General features: G+C 67.2%; 2 protein-coding genes across 2 annotated transcripts in view; both read left to right on the top strand.

Annotated features, from left to right (window-relative positions):
• The first annotated feature begins 224 nt into the window (after window positions 1–224).
• Window positions 225–11820, top strand: LOC138732166 (sodium/potassium-transporting ATPase subunit alpha-2-like). The gene is given in 26 exon segments (XM_069878587.1): window positions 225–245; window positions 247–276; window positions 355–459; window positions 539–551; window positions 554–597; window positions 1066–1146; window positions 1148–1270; window positions 1780–1893; window positions 1979–2113; window positions 2634–2751; window positions 2839–3107; window positions 3232–3430; window positions 3837–3946; window positions 4059–4193; window positions 4271–4460; window positions 4860–5035; window positions 5109–5245; window positions 5311–5461; window positions 5640–5808; window positions 6459–6613; window positions 6683–6806; window positions 8149–8294; window positions 9242–9372; window positions 10235–10336; window positions 10413–10504; window positions 11666–11820. Coding segments are annotated over 26 exon segments (3099 nt in total). The 3' UTR covers window positions 11695–11820.
• A 2341-nt stretch (window positions 11821–14161) lies between these two features.
• The window catches only part of PEA15 (proliferation and apoptosis adaptor protein 15), a 5553-nt gene continuing 4389 nt past the window's right edge, over window positions 14162–15325 (top strand). Inside the window, exon 1 of the mRNA XM_069878425.1 lies at window positions 14162–14232. The gene's annotated coding sequence lies outside the window, so the exon portion shown is untranslated. The remainder of the gene's footprint in view (window positions 14233–15325) is intronic.

Raw genomic sequence — 15325 nt, 5'->3', positions numbered from 1 at the left:
TGCCCAAGCTGCCCCCCCCACCCTGGTGCCCCCACAGCCCCCCCTATGCCATAGACCCCCTGCTCCATAGCCCCCTCCATCCCATAGCCCCCCCCCCCCATGCCCCTGGTGCCCCCCCCCACGTCCACGATGACCCCCCTGCCCCACAGCCCCCCCCCCCCATGCGCCACGGTGCCCCCCGTGCCCGCAGCCCCCCCGGGTTGACCCCCCCGGTGCCCGCGGCGATGCCGGTGGCCACGGTGACCCCCCGCGCTGGCGGTGACCTCCATGCCCACGGTAATGCCCGCGCCGGGGGTCCCCGCACCGGGGGGGTCCCCGCGAGCCCCACTTGTACCCCCGCCCCCGTGCCCGCAGGTCGGGCGCGAGTACTCGCCCGCGGCCACCACCTCGGAGAACGGCGGCGGCAAGAGGAAGCAGAAGGAGAAGGAGCTCGATGAGCTGAAGAAGGAGGTCAACTTGGTGAGGAGGGGGACGGCGGGGTGGCAGGGGGCGGCGGGGGACGCCTGGCGGGGGGTGACACGGCGACCTGTGCCCGCAGGACGACCACAAGCTGTCCTGGATGAGCTGGGCAGGAAGTACCAGGTGGATCTGTCGCGGGTGAGATGTCCCCACGTCCCACCTGGAAGCCACCTCTGATACCGGCCGTGTCCCCTGACCCCAGGGGTGACACCCAGCTGTGTCCTCCGTCCCCTCCCTGCATCCCCGTCCCCTCCTGGCACCACACATCCCTCCTGTCCCCATGGGTGAGATAGATGTCCCCATGGGTGAGGTGTCCCCATAAGTGAGGTGTCCCCATAAGTGAGATGTCCCCACATCCTCCCTAGAGGCCATCTCGGGTGTCCTTGTCCCCATGGGTGATGCCTGGCCGTGTCCCCTGTCCCTTCCCTTCATCCCTGTCCCCATGGTGACCCCCAGCCACGTCCCCCCATCCCCTCCCAGCACCCTCCGTCCCTCCTGGCACCCCATCCCTGTCCCCAAGGTGTCACCCAGCCCCTGTCCCCCTGGCCGGGACCCCCGTCCCCTCCGTCCCCCCCGGTGCGGGTTGTCAGCGTTGCGTCCCCGCAGGGCCTGACGAACGCGCGGGCGGCCGAGATCCTGGTCCAGCACGGCCCCAACGCCCTCACGCCGCCCCCCACCACCCCCGAGGTGGGTCAAGTTCTGCCGCCAGCTCTTCGGGGGCTTCTCCATCCTCCTCTGGATCGGGGCCATCCTCTGCTTCCTCGCCTACGGCATCCAGGCCGCCATGGAGGACGAGCCCTCCAACGACAACGTGAGGGCAGCGCGGGGGGCTCCACGGGCACCGAGGGGCACCAGCACCCCTGGGGACACGGGCGGCGTGGGGTCCAGGACCATCCTTAGGGACCATGATCACCCCTGAGGGCACAGATGTCACAGAGAGATGGGAATTGTGGGGTCCGTCACCTCCCTTGGGGACCACGACCACTTTGAGGGGCGCAGACAGGGGGACGTGGGCATCATGGGGACCGTGCCCAACCGGAGGGGCACAGACATCACGGGAACATGCGCATTGTGGGGACTGTGACCGCCCTCTGGGGACACAGGAGCCCTTGGGGACACAGATATCGTGGGGACGTGGGTGTCACGGGGACAGTGAGCACCCCTGGGGACAGGGACGTGCCCCTCGCCCCGTGCCACCTCCTGGGGGTCCAGCTTTGGGGTCAGAGGGCCAGGTTGGCTCCGGGTCCGGCTCCGGTTGGCGTGGGGTGCCCGGAGGTCTCATCCTGCGCCCCTGGTGCTGAGACGCTGCCTGGACCTCAGCTCTACCTGGGGGTCGTCCTGGCCGCCGTTGTCATCGTCACCGGCTGCTTCTCCTACTACCAAGAGGCCAAGAGCTCCAAGATCATGGACTCCTTCAAGAACATGGTGCCCCAGGTAGGGCTCCCAGGGGCTCCCCGGCGCGAGGCCCTGGGCGGGTGGGGGTGCCCGGCGACCCTCAGGGTGCCCCGTGCCCCCGCAGCAAGCGCTGGTGATCCGCGAGGGGGAGAAGATCCAGATCAACGCCGAGAACGTGGTGGTGGGCGACCTGGTGGAGGTGAAGGGCGGGGACCGGGTGCCCGCCGACATGCGCATCATCTCCTCCCACGGCTGCAAGGTGGGGACACCAGGAGGGGAACCGGGGGACACCAGGAGGGGCACCGGGGGACACCAGGAGGGCACAGGGGACACCAGAAGGGCACGGGGTGGGCGCTGGTGGTGGCACAGGATGGATTCCAGGACTGGTGTAGGGTTGGGATTGATGGTGGCACAGGGGGGACACCAGGACTGGTGTGGGATGGGCTCTGCGACTGGCATGGTGGGAGCAGCAGAGGATTGTTTTGGGGGGCACCAGTGGAGATCCAGGGTGGGCGCTGGGACTGGCATCGAGTGGGGACCAGGGATGGGGAGGTCCGGGTGTCGTGGCTGGCACGGGTCGGGCACCACACGTAGGAGGGTGTGGGCGCTGGGACCAGTGCGATGCGGGCGCTGGAACCAGCTCAGGTACCTTGGTTTGTGTAGAGCGGGGACCATGGAGGGCAGGGGGTGGGCACCAGGACTGGCATGGGGACCAGGGGGGGCTGCCCCCCATCCCAGGGTGCCTGGTGCCCCCCGGCACCCACGCGTGGTGGCTCCAGGTGGACAACTCCTCGCTGACCGGGGAGTCGGAGCCGCAGACGCGCTCGCCTGAGTTCACCCACGAGAACCCCCTGGAGACCCGCAACATCTGCTTCTTCTCCACCAACTGCGTGGAAGGTGGGGTCGGGGGGTCCCTGCGGGTGCCGGGAGGTCCACGGTGCCCCCCACCCTCCCCGTGCCATCTCGCCATCCCTGTCCCACCAGGAACCGCCCGCGGCATCGTCATCTCCACCGGTGACCGGACGGTGATGGGTCGCATCGCCTCGCTGGCCTCGGGGCTCGAGGTGGGGCGCACGCCCATCGCGATGGAGATCGAGCACTTCATCCGCCTCATCACCGGCGTCGCCGTCTTCCTCGGCCTCTCCTTCTTCATCCTCTCCCTCATCCTGGGCTACACCTGGCTCGAGGCCGTCATCTTCCTCATCGGCATCATCGTGGCCAACGTCCCCGAGGGGCTGCTGGCCACCGTCACCGTAAGGGGCGGCCGAGGGGTGGGGTGGTGCAGGGGGGCACTGGTTCTACTGGGAGGGAGGTGGGGGGCACTGGTTCTGCTGGGCTGGCCCCCGTGCCCCCCATGCTCCCCATGGTGCCCCCCAGGTGTGCCTGACGCTGACGGCCAAGCGCATGGCGCGCAAGAACTGCCTGGTGAAGAACCTGGAGGCGGTGGAGACGCTGGGATCCACCTCCACCATCTGCTCCGACAAGACCGGGACCCTCACCCAGAACCGCATGACGGTCGCTCACATGTGGTTCGACAACCAGATCCACGAGGCCGACACCACCGAGGACCAGTCTGGTGGGTGGCTGGGACCCAGACCCCCCAGGAGCGCCCAGACCCCAGGAGCCCCCGATCTCTGGAGCGCCCAGACCCCCCGAGCACCTCCAGGAGCACCCCCTTTCTTGTCCCTGCACCTGATGTCACCCCCTCCCAGCCCCAGGAGAACCCCAATTCCCAGGAGAACCCAGCCCCCTAGGAGCACCCCAACCCCAGGAGCACCCCCTTTCTTGTCCCTGCACCTGATGGTCACCCCTTCCCAGCCTCAGGAGAACCCAGACCCCCAGGAGCACCCCCTTTATTCTCCCCACACCCAGCTGTCACCCCCTTCCACCCCTTCCCTGGACCCCCAGGCACCTTGGGGAGCGCAGGGTCCCTGGAGAAGGTGGGGTGCCCCGGGGCGGCTGACGTGGCCGGGTGTCCCCAGGTGCCACCTTCGACAAGCGCTCTCCCACCTGGGCGGCCCTGGCGCGCATCGCCGGGCTCTGCAACCGCGCCGTCTTCAAGCCGGGCCAGGAGAACATCTCCATCTCCAAGGTGGGTGGTGGGTGCTGCCGGCGCCCCAGGACCCCCCGAACCCCAGCACGAGCCGGCGCGGTGCCCATCCCGGTGCCGCCGGCGTCACCGTGAGCACCGTTCCCCGTGCCAGCGGGACACGGCGGGCGACGCCTCAGAGTCGGCGCTGCTCAAGTGCATCCAGCTCTCGTGCGGCTCCGTCAAGAAGATGCGGGACAAGAACCCCAAAGTCACCGAGATCCCCTTCAACTCCACCAACAAGTACCAGGTCTGTGGGGCTGGTGGTGGTGGCGGCGGCGGCGACCCCGGCACGGCCGGTGGTGCCAGCGTGTGCCGTGCCCGCAGCTCTCGATCCACGAGCGCGAGGAGGACCCTCAGGGCTACCTGCTGGTGATGAAGGGCGCCCCGGAGCGCATCCTGGACCGCTGCTCCCGCATCCTCCTGCAGGGCCAGGAGGTGCCCCTGGACCAGGAGATGCGCGAGGCCTTCCAGAACGCCTACCTGGAGCTGGGGGGCTTGGGCGAGCGCGTGCTGGGTGAGGCTGGGGGGCACCATGGGGCGTGGGGGACGTGGGGGACACGGGATGGGGCAGCTGGGGGCATCTGGATGTTGGGAACATGGGATGGGGGCACCTTGACGCGGGTTTCATAGGGGCTATCTGGGGGACATGGGACATCTAGGGGCAACTGGGGGTCAGGGGATGGGGGTTCAGGGGTCAACGGGGTGTGGGGGACATGGGATGGGGGCATCTGAGGGCAGCTGGATGTGGGGGACACGGGGGCACAGAGGGGAGGGAGGGGACACTGATGAGGGGGGCGATGAGGAACGCAAGGTCGTGGTGGAGCAGGAGGTCCTGGTGAGGGTGAGGAGCACGAGGCGAGGGAAGAGGGGTGCCCGTGGCCCCTGTCCCCCCGTCACCCGCTGGCGTCCCCAGGGTTCTGCCACCTCTACCTCCCGCCGGACAAGTTCCCGCGTGGGTTCCGCTTCGACGCCGACGAGGTCAACTTCCCGACCACCGACCTCTGCTTCGTGGGGCTCATGTCCATGATTGACCCGCCCCGCGCCGCCGTCCCCGATGCCGTCGGCAAGTGCCGCAGTGCCGGCATCAAAGTGAGACCCCCCCTCCCCTGCACCCCAAAACCCCCCTCCCTGCGAGCAGGCGTCACCGCTCTGTGTCCCCCAGGTGATCATGGTGACCGGGGACCACCCCATCACGGCCAAGGCCATCGCCAAGGGCGTGGGGATCATCTCCGAGGGCAACGAGACCGTGGAGGACATCGCCGCGCGCCTCAACATCCCCGTCAGCCAGGTCAACCCCAGGTGGGTGCCGGGGCCGGGGGGGTTTGTGGGGTGCCGGGGGCCCCCGCTGAGGCTGCGCCCCGCAGGGAGGCCAAGGCGTGCGTGGTGCACGGCTCCGACCTGAAGGACATGAGCTCGGAGCAGCTGGACGAGATCCTCAAGAACCACACCGAGATCGTCTTCGCCCGCACCTCCCCTCAGCAGAAGCTCATCATCGTCGAGGGCTGCCAGCGCCAGGTGCCCCACGGTGTCCCCGTCCCCAAGACACAGAGTGTCCCCATCCCCGTGCCCCACTGCATCCCCGTCCCCAAGATGCAGGGTGTCCCCATCCCCGTGGTGTCCCCATCCCCGTGGTGTCCCCATCCCCGTGGTGTCCCCGTGTCCCCTGCTGCCCCCCCTGACGCCGTGTCCCCAGGGCGCCATCGTGGCGGTGACGGGGGACGGGGTGAACGACTCCCCGGCGCTGAAGAAGGCCGACATCGGCATCGCCATGGGCATCGCCGGCTCCGACGTCTCCAAGCAGGCGGCCGACATGATCCTCCTGGACGACAACTTCGCCTCCATCGTCACCGGCGTGGAGGAAGGTGGGGACCGCGGGGCAGGGGGCGGTTTGGGGGAGCCGGAGTGGGGAGGTCCTGGTGACGCCCGTTCCCGGGGACACTAAGCTGGGAGGAAGCTGGATCTGCTGGAGGGTTTTGAGGGTCTCCAAAGGGATCTGAACAGGCTGGATCCATGGGCTGAGACCAACGGGATGAGGTTTGACCAGGAACTTGGGGCACAACAACCCTGAGCAGCTCCAGACCAGGAGGAGTCTGGCTGGAAACTGCCTGGAGGAGAAGGACCTGGGGGGGTTGGTGGAACAGGAGCCAGCAGGGGCCCAGGGGGCCAAGAAGGCCAAGGGCATCTTGGCTTGGATCAGACCCGGCGTGGCCAGCAGGGCCAGGGAGGTTCTTCTCCCTCTGGCCTCGGCCCTGGGGAGACCGCTCCTCGAATCCTGGGGTCAGTTGTGGGCCCCTCCCCACAAGAAGGATGTTGAGGCTCTGGAGCGAGTCCAGAGAAGAGCAATGAAGCTGGGGAGGGGGCTGGAGAAGAAGAGGAGCGGCTGAGAGAGCTGGGGGGGTTTATCCTGGAGAAGAGGAGGCTGAGGGGAGACCTCATTGCTCTCGTTGATGGGGATGGTTGCACTCGATGATCCAGTGGGTCCTTTCCAACCTGGTGATTCTCTAATTCTCAGGCCGCCTGATCTTCGACAACCTGAAGAAATCCATCGCCTACACCTTGACCAGCAACATCCCCGAGATCACCCCCTTCCTCCTCTTCATCATCGCCAACATCCCTCTCCCCTTGGGCACCGTCACCATCCTCTGCATCGACCTGGGCACTGACATGGTGGGTCGGGGGGGCACTTAGGGGGACATGGAGGGGCTGGATGGGGGCTGACGGACCCCTCACCCCCAGGTCCCCGCCATCTCGCTGGCCTACGAGGCGGCCGAGAGCGACATCATGAAGCGCCAGCCCCGCAACCCTCGCACCGACAAGCTGGTCAACGAGCGGCTCATCAGCATGGCCTACGGGCAGATCGGTGAGGGGGGACGCTGGTGGCACCGCGGTGGCACCGAGGGACATCCTCGTGCTGGCCGTGTGGCCACTGGGTGACACCAGGACTCTCGGTGGCACCATGGGTGGTCGGGGGCATCGCACAATGGGGTCCGTGGCCACGCGGTGACACCGCGGGACACCCCACAGTGCCAGCTGGAGGGATGTCCATGCTGGTGACAACCAAGTCTGGGGGGGCTGCTACCTCATCCCAGAGGGATTCTGGGGTTTCTGATCCTTGGTCCGGGGTCCCAGGGTGCCAATTTCTCATCTCAGGGTGCCAATCCCTGATCTTGGGGTACCAATCTTCAATCCTGGGGTGCCAATTCCTGATCCTGGGGTGCCAATCCTTGATCTCAGGGTGCTGATCCTCAATCTTGGGGTGCCAATCCCTGATCCTGGGGTGCCAATCCTTGATCTCGGGGTACCAATCTTCAATCCTGGGGTGCCAATCCCTGATCCTGGGGTGCTAATCCTTGATCTCAGGGTGCTGATCCTCAATCTTGGGGTGCCAATCACTGATCCTGGGGTGCCAATTCCTGATCTCGGGGTGCCGATCCTCAATCTTGGGGTGCCAATCCCTGATCCTGGGGTGCCAATTCCTGATCTCGGGGTGCCGATCCTCAATCTTGGGGTGCCAATCCCTGATCCTGGGGTACCAATCCCTGATCTTGGGGTACCAATCTTCAATCCTGGGGTGCCAATCCCTGATCCTGGGGTGCCAATCCTTGATCTCTGGGTGCTGATCCTCAATCTTGGGGTGCCAATTCCTGATCTCGGGGTGCCGATCCTCAATCTTGGGGTGCCTATCCCTGATCCTGGGGTGCCAATTCCTGATCTCGGGGTGCCGATCCTCAATCTTGGCGTGCCAATCCCTGATACTGGGGTGCCGATCCTTGATCTCGGGGTACCAATCTTCAATCCTGGGGTGCCAATCCCTGATCCTGGGGTGCCGATCCTTGACCCCAGGGTGCCCATCCTCACTCCTGGGGTGCCAACCCGGATCTGGGGGTACCCGTCCTGGGGCGCTGATCCTTGTTCCCGGGGCACCAATCCTGGGGTGCCGATCCCTGATCTCGGGGTGCTGCTCCCCTGATTCCACCTGTGCAAATCCTGGGGTGCTGGTCCTCGGTCTGAGGATCTTGGGGGGCTGATCTGGGGGTGCCGACCCTGATCTTGGGGGGGGGGGGTGCTGATCGTGGGGTGCCCGTCACCGCCGATTCTGGGCTGCGGATCCTCAATTTGGGGCTGTTACGCCTTGAGCCCATAGAGCCAGATCTTGGGGTGCCGGTCGCTGATCTGGGGGTGCCGTTTCCTCCCCCCCCCAGGGATGATCCAGGCGCTCGGGGGGTTCTTCACGTACTTTGTGATCCTGGCGGAGAACGGGTTCCTGCCCGGGACGCTGGTGGGGATCCGGCTGGCCTGGGACGATCGCTCCACCAACGACCTGGAGGACTCCTACGGGCAGGAGTGGGTGCGTGGGGACCCCAAAACCCCCCCTTGTGCACCCCTCGAACCCTCCCTGCACCCCCAAACATACCTGAACCCCCCCCATACCTTCTCTGTGCACCCTCAAACGCACCTGACCCACCTGCACCCCCCCTATGCAACCCCTAAATCCCCCCTGTGCACCCCTAAATACACCTGAACCCCACCTCACCCCCCTTGTGCACCCCCTGCACCCACAAAACCCCCCTCAAACACACCTGAACCCCCCTTGTTCCCCCTTGAACCCTCCCTGCACCTCCCAACCCCCTTGTGCACTCCCTGCACCCCCAAACATGCCTGAACCCCCTCTCACCCCACCTTGTGCACCTCCTGCACCCTCAAACACACCTGACCCCCCATTGTGCACCCCCAAACACACCTGAAACCCCCCTCAACACCCCTTGTGCACCCTCTGCACCCACAAAACCCCCCTAAAACACACCTGAACCCCCCTTGTGCCCCCCTCGAACCCTCCCTTCACCTCCCACCCCCCTTGCACCCCTGCGCACTCACCTGTCCCCCTTGCCCCCCCCCCTTTTGCACGCCCATTCCACGTGTGCACCCTCCCACCTGCCCTCCCACCACTGTGCTCGTGCAACACGCCTGCTGGGTGAGCTCACACGTGTGTGCAACACCCTTGCACGCTCATGATGTGTGTGCACTGCCCTTGCACGCCCCTCGCCTCCCCCCCTCCTCGCACACCCCCCTCCGCACACCTGCCCACGCTCCCCCCCAGCCTCGCAGCCCCTTGCACACGCGTGTGCACCGTCCTTGCACGCTTGTGGGGTGCGCGCACACCCTTTTGCACGCCCCTCGCCTCCCCCCCTCCTCGCACGCCCCCCTTCGCACCCCTACCCGTGCTCCCCCGCGGCCTCGCAGCCCCTCGCACGCGCGTGTGCGAGGCGTGCGAGGCGTGCGACGCCGTCCCCGCAGACGTACGAGCAGCGCAAGGTGGTCGAGTTCACGTGCCACACGGCGTTCTTCGCCAGCATCGTGGTGGTGCAGTGGGCAGACCTCATCATCTGCAAGACGCGGCGCAACTCCGTCTTCCAGCAGGGCATGAAGTGGGTGCCCCCAGCGCCCGGGGGACCCCAAAAACCCCCTCAGCACCCAGGGGGACCCCAAAAACCCCTCCAGAACCCAGGGCACCTCTAAAACCCCTCCAGAACCCAGGGGACCCCAAAAACACCCTCAGCACATGGGGGACCCCAAAACCCCCCCAGCACACAGGGGACCCCAGAAACACCCCTGGCACACGGGGGACCCCAAAAAACCCTCCAGAACTCAGGGCACCCCAAAAACACCCCCAGCGCACAGGGGACCCCAAAACCCCCCCCAGCACCCAGGGGACCCCAAAAACACCCTCGGCACACGGGGGACCCCAAAACCCTCCCCAGCACACGGGGGACTCCAAAGCACCCTCCAGCACCGAGGGGGACCCCAAAAACCCCTCCAGAACCCAGAGGGACCCCAAAGCACCCTCCAGCACCCAGGGGACCTCAAAACTCCCCCCAGCACCCAGGGGGACCCCAAAAACACCCTTGTCAGCCGGGGGACCCCAAAACCCTCCCCAGCACACGGGGGGACCCCAAAGCACCCTCCAGCACCCAGGGGACCCCAAACCCCCCCCCAGCACCCAGGGGACCCCAAAAACACCCTCGGCACACGGGGGACCCCAAAACCCCCCCAGTACATGGGGGACTCCAAAACCCTCCCCAGCACCCAGGGGGACCCCAAATCCTCCCCCCCCCAGCACCCAGGGGGACCCCAAAGCACCCTCCAGCACCCAGGGGTGCCCCCCAAATCTCCCCCAACAGCCACGGGTCCCCCCTAAGACCCTCTCCCAGCGCCTATCGGTGCCCCCCAGGACCCCAAACAACCCATGGGTGCCCCCCAACACCTCTGGGCGCCCCCCCCTCCCCGCAGGAACAAGATCCTGATCTTCGGGCTGCTGGAGGAGACGGCGCTGGCCGCTTTCCTCTCCTACTGCCCCGGGATGGGGGTGGCGCTGCGCATGTACCCCCTCAAGTGAGTCCTCACCCCCCTGACCCCCCCCTTCCCCCAGCCCTGGGTGCCCCCCAACTAACGCCGGACCCCCCCCCAGGGTCACCTGGTGGTTCTGCGCCTTCCCCTACAGCCTCCTCATCTTCGCCTACGACGAGGTGCGCAAGCTCATCCTGCGCCGCTACCCGGGCGGTGAGTGACCCCCCAGCCCCCCCAAACCACCCTGACACCCCCCCCCAAACCACCCTGGCCCCCCAGACCCCCCCCAACCCCTCCTGACCCCCCAAATCCCCCCCAGGGCTCCCCAAACCCCCAAGGACCCCCCAAACCATCCTGACCCCCCCAACACCCCCCGGGCCCCCCCAAACCATCCTGACCCCCCAAATCCCCCCCAGGGCCCCCCCAAACCATCCTGACCCCCCCCACCATCCTGAACCCCCAGGGCCCCCCCAAACCATCCTGACCCCCCCAACCATCCTGAGCCCCCAAATCCCCACAGGGTGCCCCCCAAACCATCCTGCCTCCCCCAACGCCCCCCCCGCCCCCCCAAACCATCCTGACCCCCTCAACCCCCCCCCCGGACCCCCCCAAACCATCCTGACCCCCCAACACCCCCCAGGGTCCCCCCAAACCATCCTGACCCTCCCCAACCATCCTGAGCCCCCAAATCCCCACAGGGTCCCCCCAAACCATCCTGACCACCCCGAACCCCACATGTCCCCCCAAACCATTCTGACCCCCCCCAACCATCCTGAGGCCCCAAACCCCCCCAGGGCCCCCTCAAACCATCCTGACCACCCCAAACCACACATGCCACCCCCCAAAACCATCTTCAACACCCCCCCCAGATCCCCCGACCCCCCCCCAACCCTCCTGAACCCCCAAATCCCCCCCAGGGCCCCCCAAACCCCCAAGGACCCCCCAAACCATCCTGCCCCCCCAAACCGACCCAGCGCCCCCTCAAACCATCCTGACCCCCCCCAAGCTCCCCCAAACACCCCAGCCCCCCAACCGTCCTGACCCCCCCAAACCATCCTGACCCCCCAAACCCTCCAGGGCCCCCCAACCCCCCCAATCATCCTAACCCCCCCCCCAGGCCTCCCCCTGAGCCCCCCAAACCCCCTGACCTCCCCTCCCACCCCCATCTGAGCACCCCAACTCATCACTGCCCCCCCCCCTTGGTGCCCCCCCCTTTGCTCCCCAAAACCCGGGGTGGGTGGGGGGGAAGGATGATACACAGGGGGGTGGGGGGCACCCGAGGGGCTTTGGGAGCCCCCAGGACTAGTGGGGGGGACACTCAGGGATGTTGGGGACCCCCCCGGCTCACCCCTCTAATGCTCCCCCCCCTTGCAGGTTGGGTGGAGAAGGAGACCTATTACTGAGCTCCCTGCGCCCCCCCAGACCCCCCCAGACCCCCCCAAACCCCCCACTAACCCCGGGGCTCGTGCTGGGGGGACCCAGCGCCCCCCACGACCCCCCCCCCCATTCAGAGCAATAAAATGGATTAACCCCTTCGTTCCCTCGTGTGTGGTGACTGGGGGGGCACTGGGGGGGGTGGAGCCTGGCTGACCCCCCCATGATCCTGTGTCCCCAAATGCCCCCTATGACCCCCCCAAATCCCCCTGTGACCCCCCAGTGTCCCCAGTTCCCCCTGTGTCCTCGCTCGGGTTTCGGTGTCGCTGTCACCCAGGGTTAAAAATAGGGAGTCGGGGTCACCTGAAACCTGGGGGGGGGGCCGGGACCCCCCCAAACCCGCTGGCTCCCCCGGGGGGGGAGGGATCCCAGCCCCCCAGAACCCCAAAATTGGGGTCCCAGCCCCCCAGTTCCTGACTGAGGGGGTTGCTGTGTGACCACAGCCCCAAGTAGGGGGGGTGTCCCCGTCCCCCCCAGCCCCACACGTGGGGGTCCAGGTACCCCAGTTTCCCCAGTTTAGGGGTCCTGGCCCCCCATAACCCCAACACGGGGGTCCCAGTTCCCCCCAGCCCCACACGTGGGGGTCCCACGTGCCCCAGTTCCCCCAGTTTGGGGGTCCTGACCCCCCGCCCCGGCAGGGCCTTCCTCCCTCCATCCCCTGGCTGCTCCCAGCCACGCTCTGTCTGTCTGTCCGTCCATCCCTGGGCACGAAGCCATCGTCTGTCGGTCCCCGCCCCGGCCAGCTGCGGGCTGTCTGTCTGTCTGTCCGTCTGTCCGGGCTGTGTGTCTGTGAGCCCCAGCTCCTCTGTCTGTCTGTCCAGGCCCCTCCGCGCCCCCCGGTTCTGTCCCCGTCTGTCTGTCCGTCTGTCCGGGGGCACGAGGTGGGGGGGGCTGGGGATCCCACCCCCTGTGGCCGGGGACGAGGGGGCACTGGTGGGAGGGGGCACCGGCAACTGGGAGGCACTGGGGGCACTGGTGGGGACCGGTTGCTACGGGAGGGGGTTGCCATGGGGAGGGGGTTGCCATGGGGACTGGTTGCCATGGGGACTGGTTGCCATGGGGAGGGGGTTGCCATGGGGATGTGGTTGCCATGGGGAGGCAGTTGCCATGGGGATGTGGTTGCCATGGGGACCGGTTGCCATGGGGATGTGGTTGCCATGGGGACCGGTTGCCATGGGGAGGCGGTTGCCACGGGGACCGGTTGCCATGGGAACCGGTTGCCACGGGGAGGTGACGGGCGGGGCAGCCGCAGCCTCGGGGTCGGGGGATTCTCTGGGTTTGGGGGGGAGCCCGGGGGGGCCCCCCCAGTGCCCGGCGAGGCCCGAGCCCCCCCAAACCTTCCCCCCCTCCCCAATCCGGGGGTCCCGGGGGGCAGCGCTGGCTCCGCCCCGGCTCTGCCTGGATGTTCCCGCAGCCTTAATCCCCCCCCCCGCCCCCCCCGTGGCCTCAATCCCGGGGATGGGGGGACCCTGAGCCCCCCCAACTCCACAATCAACCCGGGGGGGGTCTGTCCGTCCCCCCACAAGTCGCTGAACCCCCAGACCCACCCCCTGCACCCCCACACCTGCCCACCCCCCCCCAACAGAGCCCGGGGGGCGGTATCTGAGGGTCCCAAGGTGGGGGGGGTGGCCCTGATGGGGAGGACCCCAATACAGGGCAGCCGGGGAGCCCAACAGCGGGGGGGGGGCGCAAATTAGGGGTGGGGGGACCCCGAAGTAATTGGGGGGGCCCCAAATTAAGGGGGTGTCCCCAAATAAAGGGGGGACCTCAAAATTAAGGGGATGAGGGGGCCTCAAAGTGATTGGGGGGGGTCCCAAAATTAAAGGGGAGAACACAAATGAGGGGGTGGGGGGGACCCCCAGAAAAATGGGGGGTCCCCAAATCAAAGGGGGGGACCCAAATTAAGGGAAGGGGACCCCAAAGTGATAGGAAGGCCCCCAAATAAAGGGCGGGCGTCCCCAAATTAGGGGGTGGGGGGGACTCAGAGTGATGAGGGGTCCCCCCAAGTTAGGGGATGAGGGGACTCCAATGTAATGAGGGGGTCCCCAAATAAAAGGGGGGGGCTCATGGAGGGGGGGGGACCCCAAAGTGATGGGGAAGGCCGAGTTAGGGGATAGGGGGGTCCCTAAATAAAGAGGAGGACCCCAAATTGATGGGGGGGGATCCCGAATTCGGGAGTGGGGGGGGGTCCCAGATAAAGGAGGGTCTCAAATTCCGAGAGGGGGACCCCAAAGTGATGGGGGGGTCCCCCAAACAGGGGATGGTCTCAAATTCCAAGAAGGGGGACCCCGAAGTGATGCGAGGACCCCAAAATTCGAGGAGAGGGGGGGGTCTCTGCCCCACCCCCACCCCCTCGGAGGTGTCCCCCCCCCTCCTCCTCCCCCTCCTCCCCCCGCCCCCTCCGGCCCCGCCCCGTTAGGCCCCGCCCCCCCGCCCCCCCCCCGCCCGCAGCTCCGAGCGAGGAACCGGGAGGGACCGGGAGGAACCGAGCGGCTGCAGCGGCCCCGGTGAGGGGGGGGGAGGGGGCTGGGGGGGGCACCGGGAACCGGAGAGGGGGGGAGGGAGGGGGGGGGCGGGTCCCGTTAACCGAACACGGGAGCGTGAACTCACCCCCCCCCCCGATTTAAACACCCCCCTCTCCGATTTTACACCCCCCCCCTCCGATTTTACCCCCCCACATCGATGTTAAACCCCCTCCCTTTCGATTTTAACCCCCTCCCCTCTCCGATTTTAACCCCCCCAACTCTGATTTTAAACACCACCCCCCCCCCCCCCGCCCAGGGATGCTCCACTTTCTCTCCCCCCTCTGGCGGGCAGGAAGGGGTTAACAGGGACCGTGTGACCTGCTGGGGGGGGGGGGAGGGAGGCAGGAGGACCCCCCCCCACCCCTCTCAGGTTCTATACAGTCCCCCCCCCCCGTAGGAGACCCCCCCCGGCACATCCCGCCCCGGGCAGGAAGGGGTTAACGGTCCCGGGTTGTTTTTTTGGGGGGGAGCGATGTCAGGACACCCCCCCCCATCCCCATCCTCTTTCGATCTAAGGGGGGGGGGGCACCCGGGATGCCCCCCACCCCACCCCGGACCCCACGAGTGACTCGGGGTCCCCCCAAACCCCCCTGTTCCCCGCCCCCCCCCCCGCAATCCTCACATCCCCATCCCCCCGGGACCCCCCCGGACCCCCCCCCCCAATCCTCATCCGGGACCTCAAAGTCCCCCCCATCCTCACATCCCCCCCCCAGTCCCCATCCAGGACCCCCCCAGGACCCCCAAGTCCCCCACATCCCCTCATCCCCCCCGGGTCACCCCCCAACTCCAGTGCTCCCAGTGCTCCCAGTGACCAACTGGGGGGGGAAGGCGGGGGGGGCCAGACTGGGATAGGACTGGGGGTTGAACTGGGATGGAACTGGGATTGAGCTGGGATTGAACTGGGATGGAACTGGGGATTGGATTGAGACGAAACTGGGATTGAACTGGGATGGAACTGGGACTGAGCTGGGATTGAACTGGGATGGAGCTGGGATTGAGCTGGGATTGAACTGGGATGGAGCTGGGGATTGGATTGAGATGAAACTGGGATTGAACTGGGATGGAGCTGGGATTG

Source organism: Phaenicophaeus curvirostris, chromosome 29, assembly GCF_032191515.1.
Source record: "Phaenicophaeus curvirostris isolate KB17595 chromosome 29, BPBGC_Pcur_1.0, whole genome shotgun sequence".
Taxonomy (NCBI): Eukaryota; Metazoa; Chordata; class Aves; order Cuculiformes; family Cuculidae; genus Phaenicophaeus; species Phaenicophaeus curvirostris.
This window is presented reverse-complemented; position numbering and strand designations above follow the sequence as displayed.